The 14,242-nt window shown below is 34.6% G+C and overlaps 1 protein-coding gene across 2 annotated transcripts in view; it reads left to right on the top strand.

The window, feature by feature from the left end:
* ITGB8 (integrin subunit beta 8) overlaps positions 1–14,242 on the top strand; it is an 83,300-nt gene that overhangs the window by 36,669 nt on the left and 32,389 nt on the right. For both annotated transcript variants that reach the window (XM_029929805.1, XM_029929813.1), the window contains exons 4-6: positions 11,395–11,641; positions 13,012–13,177; positions 13,767–13,925. In XM_029929805.1, coding sequence (XP_029785665.1) covers positions 11,395–11,641; positions 13,012–13,177; positions 13,767–13,925 — 572 coding nt within the window. The remainder of the gene's footprint in view (positions 1–11,394; positions 11,642–13,011; positions 13,178–13,766; positions 13,926–14,242) is intronic.

A 14,242-nucleotide genomic window follows, 5' to 3' on the forward strand; every position in this document is an offset into this window, starting at 1 on the left:
AATCCTTAACATATTAGGAAATCACATTAAACCATATGTAATAAAAGAATGCTGAAAGGAAAAATATTTATATTTTGTTATCTCAACAGATGCTGAAAACTGATACAATAAAAGTTAGTGTCTATTCTTCCAAAGAAAAATTGAAAAATAGTTCCTTAATATATATTAAAATCCTTATGGAAGTTTTAAGTAAAAGCAGACAAGAAAACCAAATATAGGTTATAAATATTTTTAAAAGATAAAGCAAAATTATCATCATATCTCTATCTCATAAATCCAAGCAAATCAACTAACCTAACTTTTAAAATAGAAAACAAAAGAATAGAGGCACATGGCTGGCTCAGTCCACAGAACATGCAACTCTTGATCTGGGTCATGAGTTTGAGCCCTACCTTGGGCCTACAGTTTACTTTAAGAATAAAATAACGTAAAAATAAAAATAAACTCCACAGCCTTGTTATATAAATAAGGTACACAGATTTTTAAAAATAAATAAACACATATATAAGTAAATAAATAAGATGGCAGAATGTTTTTTAAAATATTCAAATTAATGGATTTCCTATGTAATATTAAATATGATTTTAAAAAGGGATCAATTCATAGCAGTAACCTAAAACAGAAACTATCTAGGGAAAAACTTTTAAAAAATGTGTAAGATTCATTGTGCTACTAGAAGAAGATATAAATAAATGCAGAAGAATTTTATGTTGCTGATTAGGAAGACAATATTATGACAGAAAGAGTTAAGATCAGAGTTTAGTAAAGGGAACCTGGGTTTGTCTTTCTCTCGAACACAGGTAGATCAACATCAAACCATTTTAGATACCTAGGAAATTGATCTGAGGATTAATAGAACAATTTACATAATTTGAGAGAGAGAACATGGCAGCTTCTCTAACAAGCAAACCAAAACACATCTCAGATCTAGGATCTAAAAAATTATTTTTAATTAAAAATTTTTTATTTCATTCTATTATTGTTGTTCTTTTTTCTTCCTCCAAAACAACAAGCTGGAGGAATTCACCTCAAAAGAAAGAACAGGAAGAAATGATGTCCAGAGGGCACCTGGTGGCTCAGTCGGTTGAGTGTCCTACTTCAGCTCAGGTCATAATCTCAAGGTCCGTGGGTTTGGGCCCCACATCGGGCTCTGTGCTGACAGCTCAGAGCCTGGAGCCTGCTTCAGATTCTGTGTCTCCCTCTCTCTCTGCCTCTCCCCTGTTCACTCTCTGTGTCTTTCTCTCAAAATAAAATAAAGACATAAGAAAATTTTTTTTAAAGATTTAAAAAAAAGAAATGTCCAGGGATTTAATCAATGCAGATATAAGTAACATGTTGGAACTAGAATTTAAAACAATGATTATAAGGATACTAACTGGGGTTGAAAAAAGCATAGAAGACACCAGAGAATCCCTTTCTGCAGATATAACTAAAATCTAGTCAGGCCAAAATTAAAAATACTGTAACCAAGATGCAAACCCAAATGGAAGCCATAAAAACAAGGATGGATAAGGCAGAGGAAAGAATGAGCAATACGGAAGATAAAATTATGCAAGATAATGAAGCTGAAAAAAAGAAAGAAGCAAAGGTCAGGGAGCATAAAGGCAGACTTAGGGAACTCAGTGATTTATTAAAACATAATAACATTTGTATCATAAGAATCCCAGAAGACAAAAAGAGAGAAAAAGGGGCAGAAGGTTTATGTGAGTAAATTATTGTAGAAAACTTCCCTAATTTGGGAAGGGACACAGACATCAAAATTCATGAAGCACAGAGAACTCTCATTAAATTCAATAAAAGGAAAGAATCCTGAAAGCCTCAAGGGGGAAAAAAAAGTCCTTAACCTACAAGGGAAGACAGATCAGGTGTGTAACAGATCTGTCCATGGAAACATGGCAGGCCAGAAAGGAGTTGCAAAAGATACTTGTGTGCAGAATGGGAAAAATATGCAGCCAAGAACACTCTATCCAGCAAGGACATCATTCAGAATAAAAGGAGAAATAAAGAAATCCCAGACAAACAAAAACTAAAAGAGTTTGTGAGCACTAAACCAGCACTACAATAAATTTTGAGGGGAACTCTGAATGGAGGAAAAAAAAAAAAGAAGCAACAAAGACTTGAAAGGACCAGACAGCATTACCAGAAATACCAATTCTATAGGTAACACAATGGCACTAAATTCATATCTTTAAATAATCACTCTGAGTGGAAATGGATTAAATGCTCCAGTCAAAAGACAGGGTATCAGAATAGTTTAAAAAACAAGATCTATCTATATGCTGCCTATAGGAGACTCATTTTAGACCTAAAGACACCTGCAAATTGAAAGTGAGGGGATAAAGAACCATTTATAGTCCTAATGGACATCAATAGAGCTGGAGTAGCCATACTTGTATCAGACAAACTAGATTTTTTTTTTTTAGTTTTTTAACATTTATTCATTTTTGAGAGCAAGATAGAGTGTGAATGGGGGGAGGGGCAGAGAGGGAGACACAGAATTCAAAGCAGGCTCCGGGCTCTGAGCTGTAAGCACAGAGTCCATTATGGGGCTTGAACCCACAAGCATTGAGATCAGGACCTGAGCTGAAGTTGGATGCTTAACCGACTGAGCCACCCAGGTGCCACACAGACAAACTAGATTTTAAAGCAGACTGTAACAAGAGATGAAGAAAGGCACTAATTATATCATAATTCAGGGGTCTATTCATCAAGAAGATCTAACAGTTGTAAATAGTTATGCCTCCAACTTGGAAAACCAAATATATAAATAATTAATAATAAATATAAAGAAACACACTGATAATCCAAAATAGTGCATGACTTTAACACCCCACTCACAGCAATGGATATATCATCTAAATAGAAAATCAACAAGGAAACAATAGCTTTGAATAATACACTGGACTTGATGAACTTAACAAATATATTCAGAACATTTCATCCTAAAGCAGAATACATTCTTCTGGAGTGCACATGGAACATTCTCCAGAATAGATCACATACTGCATTATAAATAAGCCCTCAACAAGTAAAAAAGATCAAGATCATACCATGCCTATTTTCAGATCACAATGCTATAAAACTTGAAGTCAACCACAAGAAAAATTTGCAAAGCCCTGAAATATATGAGGTTAAAGAACATCCTACTGAAGAATAAATGGGTTAACCCGGAAATTAAAGAACAAATTAAAGAAATACATGGAAGCCAATGAATATGGCAAGATATTAAATCAGTATGCAGAATGGGGCACCTGGGTGGCTCAGTTGGTTAAGCAGCCAACTTCGGCTCAGGTCATGATCTCACGGTTCGTGGGTTCAAGCCCTGCATTGGACACTGTGCTGACAGCTTAGAACCTGGAGCCTGCTTTGAATTCTGTGTCTCCCTCTCTATCGTCCCTTCCCCCACTCATACTTTGTCTCTCTCTCTCTCTCTCAAGAATAAATAAACACTAAAAAAATCAATGTGCATAAACCTGTGGCATTTCTATACACCAATAAAGAAGCAGCAGAAAAAAGAAATCAAGGAATAGATCCCAGTTGCAAATGCACCAAAAACAATAAGATACCCAGGACTAAACCTAACTAAAGATGTAAAAGATCTATACTCTGAAAACTATAGAAAACTTATGAAAGAAATTTAAGAGGACATAAAGAAATGGAAAAGCATTTCATGCTCATGGATTGGAAGAACAAACATTGTTAAAATTTTTGTACTCTTCAAATAATCTACACATTATATGCAATCCCTATCAAAATATGAGCAGCATTTTTCACAGAGCTAGAACAAGCAATCCTAAAATCTATATGGAACCACAAAGACCTGGAATAGCCAAAGCAATCCTGAAAAAGAAAAACAAAACTGGAGGCATCATTATTCTATAGTTCAAGCTGTAATACAAAGCAATACTCATCAAGACAGTATGGTACTGGCACAAAAACAGACACACAGATCAATGGAACAGAGTAGAAAACCCAGAAGTGGACCCACAACAATATGGTCAACTCAGCTTCAATAAAGCATGAAAGAATATCCAATGTAAAAAAGACAGTCTCTTCAACAAATTTGTTGGGAAAACTAGAAGACGATATGCAGAAGAATGAAACCAAATCACTTTCTTACACTACACTCAAAAATAAATTCAAAAGGATGAAAGACTTAAATATGAGGCAGGAAACCATCAAAATCCTAGAGGTGAACATAGGCAGTGACCTCTTTGACATCAGCCAGAAGGCCTTGCAGAAGGTCAGGGAAACAAAAGCAAACATAAACTATTGGGACTTTATCAAAACAAAAAGTTTCTGCACAGCGAAGGAAACAATGAACAAAACTAAAAGGAAGCCTGAAGAATGGGAGAAGATATTTACAAATGACATATCTGATAAAGGTTAGCATCCAAAATCTATAAAGAACTTAAACAAACTCAACACCCAAAAAACAAAGAATCCAGTTAAGAACTGTGAAGACATGAATAGACACTTTTCCAAAGAAATGGCTAAAAGACACATGAAAAGATGCTTAACATCACTAATCATCAGAGAAATACAAATCAAAATCACAATGAGATACCACTTCACACTTTTCAGAATGGCGAAAATTAATAACACAAGAAACACAGGTGTTGGTAGCAATGCAAACTGGTACAGCCACTCTAGAGAACAGTATGGAGGTTCCTCACAAAACTACAAAATAGAACTACCTTATGATCTAGCAATTGCACTATTAGGTATTTACCCAAATGATATAAAAATATAGATTTGAAGTGGTACTCACACCCCAATGTTTATAGCAACATTATCAAGAACCAAACTATGGAGAGACCCCAAATGTTCATCAACTGATAAAAGGATAAAGAAGATGTAGGGTGTGTGTGTGTGTGTGTGTGTGTGTGTGTGTGTGTGTGTGTGTGAGTGAAGGAATATTACTCAGACACAGAAAGAATAAAATCTTGCCATTTGCAGGAATGTGGATGGAGCTAAAATGTATTATACTAAGTCAATCAGAGAAGGTCAAATACCACATGATTTCACATATATGTGGAATTTAAAAAACAAAACAGATGAACATAAGGGGGGCAGAGAGAATAGAGAGAAACAAACCACAAGAGACTCTTAATGATAGAGAACAAACTGGTTTCATGGAGTGAGGGGGTGGGAGATGGACTAGATGGGTGATGGCTACTAAGGAGGGCACTTGTGATGAGCATTGAGTACAATGAATTGTTTCTGAAACTAATATTGTCCTACATTTTAACTAAAATTTAAATTAAAAAAAGGAAGACAGTATTTTAGCAATGGCAGTTTTCCATAAACATACTCTATAAATGTAACAAAATCCAAATGAATCAATAAAACAATCCCAATCCAATTTGAATAAAGTTTTTTTAAAGCAAATCTTTAATGATATCATTATGCATATATCTTTGTATAAAACAGGATATTCATTTAGGATAAATTCTTATAAATAGATTTACTAGGTCAAATATATAAAAATTTATTTAGGCTACCAATGTATATTATCAGGTTATTTGCAAGAAAAATAGATGTTCAGTTAAGCCTTTCAGAGTTAACCTTGCCTTTTCATTCCTTTTAATCTCTTAAGTTTTTATGTGTAACTAGTCTGTTAGCTGTTTTCTTTTTCCTTTTTCCTAGAACTAAAAAGTTGGAACATTTTTCCTAAGCTTATTTTAATGATTTTTAGTTCTTTTTGTGTGTGCATGATTTGCCTTTCATACAAATTTTCCTGTTTTTCTAACAGAATATTAATTTTCAGTGGCTTATACATGAAGCTTATCATTTATTATTTGCCTCTAATAATATGACTATATCCTTTCAAAATGTCTTGCTCTGTTTTAAATGCTCAGAATTTGAAAATTACAAGGTGAATTTCTATTATTGTGTTACACTTAAATTTATTCATTTAAATGAATTTAGTTTGTTCCTTTTTTGTAGACACAATGGTGGTTGAATCTTCCCTGAGACTAAAACTTAACAGTTCAGGAAAATTAACAGTTTACTGCTATATAGATAAGCAGTGACAGTAATGGTAATGAGGCAGGAGGAAAACAACAGGCATAAGAAATAATGTCTCCCATTAGCATCCCCAGGAAGGGGACACTGGGGCTATGGCTCAAGCAACAAAGTGAGAGGGATGGCTGTCTTCTGTGGAAGGTGTAGTACTGAGTTCAAACTGAGACATCTTGAGATAGTGACTTATTATATTTAAGGCTGAAGTTCAGCAGGAGATACATGTTGGATAAAGATGTGGGAAACCTCAACATGATTTCATAAGTGATGGTCAGTGAAGGCACTATGGGGAGTAGAAGATTGAAAAGAGAAATGTTTAATATCATGTCCACTATGGGGCTTGATTTTATGCAGTTTCACACTACTATTTGAATTTCTGTATGCAAATTAGTATAGATATCTAATGGGTATAAATCATCTTTCCAACATAGCTATGACAGAACTATATATTGTAATATACATATATAACAAATAGTTATTAAATTACACTCAATAAGTTCATCTAAAAAATGTATATGGCAGAGTGCCCGGGTGGCTCAGTCAGTTAAGCATCAGACTCTTGATTTCAGCTAGGTCATGATCTCACTGTTTGTGGGATGGAGCCCCACATTGGGCTCTCCACTGACAGTGTAGAAATAACCTTTAAAAAAATTGCACGTGACAGCAAAGGCCTGCCAGCTTTTTTTTTTTTTTAAGTTCATTTATTTATTTTGGGAGAGAGAGAGTGAACTCGATCAGGGTAGGAGCAAAGAGAGTAGGAAAGAGAATCCCAAGCAGGCTTTGTGCTGTCAGCGCAGACCCAAAACAGGGCTCAATCCCATGATTCTGGGATCATGACCTGAGCCGAAATCAAGAGTTGGATGCTTAACTGACTGAGCCACCCAGGTGCCCTGACATTCCAGCTTTGAAGCAGAATATATAAAGCTACATTTTACCAACTCCAGATATATAGAAACATCATGCCTCCTGATATGAAAGTCCCTTCTGCCATGATACATATATAAAGCATACTTAAGTAGAAAATAAATGTACCCCCTAATATTGATACTGATTTATTTACAATCACTTTATTCTTATCTTCTAAAAATTTATTATATTCAATGTAGCATCCACTGAGAATCTAAATTTTTTCATGAATTTATCATATACTGACTAAACTTTTTAAAGAATGTTAGTAGAGTTCTATTGTATATGTAATTAATATATATAATATATGTAATATATATTATATATTATTGAATGTTTAAGATGAGATTTAAAAATGACATTTTCTTTTATTTTTTACTTCTTAAACTATACATTTTTCTTACTTTTATTTATAAATCTTATGAAAAAATAATAACAGAAAGAAGCTATTGATCCTACTTCATGTTCCCTAAGAACACTGAAATGAAATCTTTAGGAAGGTAGGAGAGAGAAAGGAATTCTCTAATTTTGCTTTACAAGTAATATAATATATATGATAAGTATATGTATATGTATAATCTATACTTTATTAACTTAAGAAAATGTTTCAACCTTAATTCATTGTTGTACTGTAAGAAAATGTCCTTTAATTTAGTATAACTTAATTTAAAATATAAGATTTTTTCAGGTATTCTTCTTAAATAAAAAAAATTAACCATAAAAATATAGAAATCATGCATTATTTCCCCTCCACTCCTTGGCACAGTCCCTTATTTTATGCCCCAAGGAAATTCAGAAATGTGCGGGAGTCTGTGCCTTGGTGTTTCAAGCCCATCTCATTTTGGGGCCTCTCCTTCTCCCACCCAAGTATAAGAAACAGAATTTGGCTGTTCCCTTCCTGCTAGTTTTCCACATTTTCTTACAGTTTCTCAATTTCATCTTATGTAGAACGTTTTTAGTTATCTTTTCTTAATGTTATTGCAGCCAAGTCTTCAGAGATGTTCACACCATTATTTGAGTGATTTAAAACTCATTCACTACTCTTCATTCTTTGGGCTTTTCGCGCCACGACTGGCAATAGTTCTAAGTAGGTCTCAGCTTTCCTCCAAGTCCTATTTCTTATTCTATGTCACAGACTCACTTCTTCCCTTTGAAGTTAATTGATGGAAGAAAGGATCTGAGCATTTAGAATCTCAAAAGGTATAAAAATTAAGCTTTCTTGGAGATAATATAAGTAGTAGCATAATCATTTTGGGGCCAGATGATATACTTTGCTTTCAAATAGAGGAAACTAAGTTTTTCCTACGCTGTGGGAAAGAAGTCATAGATATTAGATATATTCACTAAGGTAAATGTGTGGACCTTTTGAAACGCTTTATCAAAATGTGCTTCCATGTAGTTTAGTTTAACAGATCTGTGAGTGGCTGTGCATGTACCAAACCAGAGGCTTCAGAGATAAATGAATAGTTTTTACCCTAATGAGGCTTATAACTTAGTAAAAGTAGTAATAATAATTACTAACATATGTATATTTACTTTGTTCCAAATACTGTGGTAAATATTTTACATAGATTATGTTACTTAGTAGTTTTTGGCCACTAAAAGAATCCACCACTCTCTGAGTAGCATTTATGCCATTGCCACCTACATTGATAACCTCAAAGCAATGAGAGTCACAGATATCAAATCTTATTTTTACATCTGTTTCCTTCTCATCCATCATATTCAATATCTCTTTAATGTCATTTGCCTTTTGAGCGCTGTGTTGGTGGCACCCCGGTGTGAACCTGAGTGGAGATTTTATCAGGGGACACAATATCTATGTCTCCATGAAAAGGTGTTTCTACTAACTCTTCCTCCTGTATAAATGAAGCCATCAAAACCCAGCCAGAAAGCATATATGGAATATCTCAAGCTTATGGGCAAAACACAGTAATCCAAGCATGGCCCTTTCAGTTTCCTCCTTAACAAGTAAAGTGGGGTTTGGGATCAGCCAATCTAGGGCTGCCTAACTGAGCTGACAACTAAAAGCTAGAACTTTATAGGAACCTCAAATGCATTGTAGTTTAAAAGTGGTAATGATTGTTTTCTCCACAAATGACTAAACACTCTGTGTATGGGAAGAGTCTCTTTATCCCTTTATTAGAAACTTGTCTTAATGAAGCCTCAGCCCATGCTGAGGTCTTGAAGCGACCTGGGTACATGTCTAAGGCTATACTTCAAAGTCAAGCTACAGCAGCCTGAACCCTCCAGCCCTGACCACTTGGCAAGGCTTCTATACAGCCATCTTCTTCTGTGAGGTCAGGGAGACCACAATCTGCTTGGAAGGCTAAGAGATGTTAGTGTATGCTAAGAGATCTTGTCTGGCTACATATGGCTAGCATTTGGTTGGACCTCCCCCAATATCTTAGTTCTTTAAGGACTATGCCTTTGCAGATTCTGTTGGCTAAGATAACTAACCAACTTTATAACAACCTGCACAATACACTAAATATCTAGTACATTTTTCAATGCACTGGAAAACATACATCCTATCATCTTTAGACAGAGCCACAATAAACTGTAATGATCACCAAGATGAAAATACCATGTGGTCAGTGCCTAAAGTCTTCAGCCTTATACCCAAGTCAACAGTTAAAAAACAATTACACAATTGGTGAAAAAAAAAAAAAAAAGAAGCAGTAGCAGCAGCAGCAGCAGCTTATCCACACATTAAACCACATGAACCATACTCCCCAATTATGTTCCATTTCTGTCTTATTGACCTGGCCCTGTCTAGATTTTCGACATTCTCCTGAATTGAACTTCTCCAACCAAGTTGCAAGACACTTCCATAGGGACAGGCATTCTCACTAGACACTGGGAAAGCAGAGCTGAATATATGCTCTTTGGAGGCCGCCCAGCTCCTAAACAGAAGGAGTGAGAGAGTGGGCTGGGTGACCTTCACATGCCAAGTTCTCCTCCCAAAAGCTTGGACCCAGTAAAGGGCTACAGGAAAGGGGTTTCCAGCACATAGAGGCAAATGAGTAATGAGTCATTTCTCCCATCATCATTATTATTATATGCCAGAAAAACCTTATTCTGTAACTGGTTTAAAAACATCGGACTTGTAAAATAATTTATAAGAAATTATAGCTACTTCTGAAAATATGATTTGATAAGTTAGAAAATTCTTTTGATAGGTAGAGTGGGCTACCAATTGTATTTTCAAATTGGTGTTTATTAAAAAAATGTCTGCTCAAATTATTCTCCACTGACAAATACTTAATGACTTACAAAGCACTTACTTTATTGTTTAAAAAAGTAAAATTCACAAATAGCCTCTATTTAAATTGATGACTTTTTACCATATACCTACAGGCTTCCAATTAGGGAATGAATATGTCATGGGAATAAAAGGCACAGTATAAGGAATACAGTCATAATACTGTAATAACAATTGAACACAACAGATGGTAGCTACACTTCTGGTGAACACAGCATAACATATAAACTTGACAAATCACTTAAGTTTTACACCTAAAACTAATGTAATATTGTGTGTCAACTATATTCAAATAAAACAAGTAAATAATAAATAAAATAAATTTAAAATAATTAAATACAGAACTACCAACTCCGTTGAGTGCTATATCCTTTTATACAATGATACAGATCTTTGTAAGTAGCAAACGATAATGGACAGAGATTTAAATAAAATTGTACTGCAGACAGTTGTTGGAAAGCTCCCACATTTCTCCTCATGGTGATCCTCTCTTCTCATCTAGTTCCTTGACCTCCATGATCCCTCTTCAAGATATGTTTATTAAGTGCCCACTATATGTTAGACAGATGCTGTTGCCCAGGTTCTTAGTAGGGCACTGCTGGGTACCAGTCTTTAGATCACTTCTCATTCCTTCTCACGACTGTTAGGAAGAATCTGATTATCTGATTCATAATGAGGTGCTACTTATTTTGAATAGGTTAACATACTACTCAGTACGAGCGTCTTCATATCTCCTATGTAAATATGCCTTAATCCAAAGGGATGAAACTGTATCTCCATCCAGCAAGAGGTAACTTTTCTTAAGATGCCTTTCTAGTTTTCCTCAAGCCAAAAGCCACTTTCAAAACAATACAGCCACCAACTCTGGAGATAGAATGCTGTATTGTGCTATGCTTTCCTAATTACTAAGGGAAACACAGGTTCATGTGGCAATATATTTCCTATTACATTTATATTGGCCCGTATGTTACTACATCTGCACTACAGAATTGTGAGAAATCCGTTGTAGAAGTTGGAAACAAATAAACTGACGCAGTTTTCCAACTGCCTTAAAATTATTCCAAGATATTCCTAACTTCATTCATTAAGTACAAATTTATGGTAGTTGTTCTGTATATAAAATATGAGCGATTCATTGAGAGCTTATGCTGAGAGGTTTAAAATGAATACTACATGATGTTTGTCTTTCTTTGAACTAGAAGCCGAAGCTAACTTTATGCTGAAAATTCATCCTTTGAAGAAATACCCTGTGGACCTTTATTACCTGGTTGATGTCTCAGCATCAATGCACAATAATATTGAAAAATTAAATTCCGTTGGAAATGATTTATCTAGAAAAATGTCATATTTCTCCCGTGACTTCCGCCTTGGATTTGGCTCATATGTTGATAAAACAGTTTCACCATACATTAGCATCCACCCAGAAAGGATTCATAATCAATGCAGGTATCTAGTGGTTGATGTGAATTTCATAATGCTATATTCAATTTTTTCTTATAAAATCTCTCTTTGTTTTTATATAAAGGACTTACTAAATTTTATGTTTTTGTTTTATGAAGTAAGAAATGAAAATATTTGGAGAGGAAGTATGTTTTTATCTGAAAGCTTACGAGATTATCTGTAGCTTGGACTTTTTGTTTTTTTAAATATGACTCAGTTTTATCACAAAAAAAAGCCCTACAAATAATATTAGTAATTTTAGAAAAACCTCTAATATTCAGGTTACCATATATAGCAATACCTGTTTGAGAATTCTGTATTTGTCCTTTTTGACTGTTGCACCAAATTTGTTAAATGAAGGTTAGTGAAATTTAAAGGGCTTATATTGCCAGTACCTCAACGATCATTCCATTACTGTGTTGTGACTAGGTTTGTAGTTACTGTCTAAGATGTGACTTCAAAGAAAGCTCTGCTCATACCTGGAAGGTAGTCCAAAAGATGAGACGTCTGGTTTCTAGAAAGAGCCTCTTTTCTTACATTCTGAAACTCTGATTCTAAATAGCAATGTCCCACTATGAAACAAGAACGAATCTTAAAAATAAAAGTTTCTCACACAGTATCCTAATTTCCTGTTGAGTTCTCAGAGATAAATGTGTTCAGTTCTTCGTTAACATTTCATTTTAACATCTTTCCTATTTCTATAAGTTGTCCAGATCACTTTAGAGTATACACTCTAATCTACCCAAACAACTTGGCTAATTGTTGTAAGGGATACATCTCCTCATGGGGCTGTGTGCACCTTTTCTCTTAATGTACCTGTGTCTGAGAAATGGCTCTTACTTTTTGGAACATCATGGGATTCTCAAAACAATTTTAATAAACTTTCATGATTCACCAATACTTACACACCAAGCATCACTTTAAAAACTAGCATAATATTTTAAATACTAAACAATAGTATAATGTTTTCACTGAATTCCTAAAAACATTTCCCAAAAAGTGTTTTTCAGCTGTTCCATGGTCAAATATGATAGGAAAGCACTGCAAATTCTGATCTTCTCTTAAAAATTAACCACACATATTAGCATAATAAAAGATCTCTAGGTATCCTATATTAAACATGTATAATCTATTTTAGTTTTTGGATACCAAACCATTATATTCCTATTTCCTGCTTGCAAAGAAATATCCAACAATATTGAACTCTTCTGTGATTTTATAAAGTATCAATTTTCTCTAATAAAATTTCGTTGGCAAAAAAATTAAAATATGTTCCTTTTTTACACCAAACCACACAATTTTACTGTGAGTAGTATTTTGGATCTTTAAATGAAGCATAGCAAAATAGAATTTCCATTTCTTCTATTCTCACATAGTGACTACAATTTAGACTGTATGCCTCCCCATGGATACATTCACGTGTTATCTTTGACGGAGAACATTACTGAGTTTGAAAAAGCAGTTCACAGACAAAAGATCTCTGGAAATATAGATACACCTGAAGGAGGTTTTGATGCCATGCTTCAGGCAGCTGTCTGTGAGGTAAGAAATTTCATATTATTTTGCTCAGATACAAAATTCCCCAAGAATTTAAGATTATTTTCCTCTTTGATATATAGAGTCAAAACATAATATACAAGAATACATTCTTCTGACTCTCATTTGTCACCAGTGTCATTCATTTTGGTATGTGTTCAGGACAGAGGGGCTAAATTGGGAGAAGGTAATAAATAGGAAAACATAAAAGGGAAAGAATAACTTACGTACTTGGAAAATCCTTTCCAAAAAGCCTACTCATTTTCACTCACCACTTTCCAAAGAAGAGCTCGAAATAGCCTGTTTTCCTCCTCACACTGCTGTGGGTGCTCTGCAGTCTGTAGCACTGGCTTGTTCTTCCTCTGGAGGAGCGCCAGAAATCTCTAGCTGGGAGACAGTGCAGTCAAATGGCTGTGGTAAAATGGAGGGTATACAAATAAAAGTTAGGGCTATATAGGAACTAGCATTGTATGGACACACATCATTCTAGCCTTACTTAATGTTTGTTAAACTCCCAATTTAACGTTTCTTAAGATAGAAACCACAGTACAGATCTATGGTATTGTACAAGATCTAATGGCATGTTTATTTTAAGAGTCATATTGGATGGCGAAAAGAAGCTAAAAGATTGCTGCTGGTGATGACAGATCAGACCTCTCATCTTGCTCTTGATAGCAAATTGGCAGGCATAGTGGTGCCAAATGATGGAAACTGCCATCTAAAAAACAACATCTACGTCAGATCAACAAGCATGGTAATGTAGCAATAGATTTTTAGTAGTTATGATTCTTTTGGCCAAAGTATGGGTTTAAACTGGCAATTTAGCTGTTCTTGTACCAAGAAATTACCTGAATGGGCGTGATCCAGAGTCAGGATACACCATGAGAGAAAAGTTATGGAATAATGCAATCTGTAAATGCTGACTGATATATTATAAGGCTAAAACACTTTAACAACATCTAGTAGCTGACTCTCTGACATGCTAAAAAGCACTGTATAATTTGTCAACATGAAAGTGATGCAAGAGCTTACTTCGTATGGAATTAAAGAACCTTAAAGACATATATATGT

The sequence above is a fragment of the Suricata suricatta genome, chromosome 2 (genome assembly GCF_006229205.1).
Source record: "Suricata suricatta isolate VVHF042 chromosome 2, meerkat_22Aug2017_6uvM2_HiC, whole genome shotgun sequence".
Classification (NCBI taxonomy): domain Eukaryota; kingdom Metazoa; phylum Chordata; class Mammalia; order Carnivora; family Herpestidae; genus Suricata; species Suricata suricatta.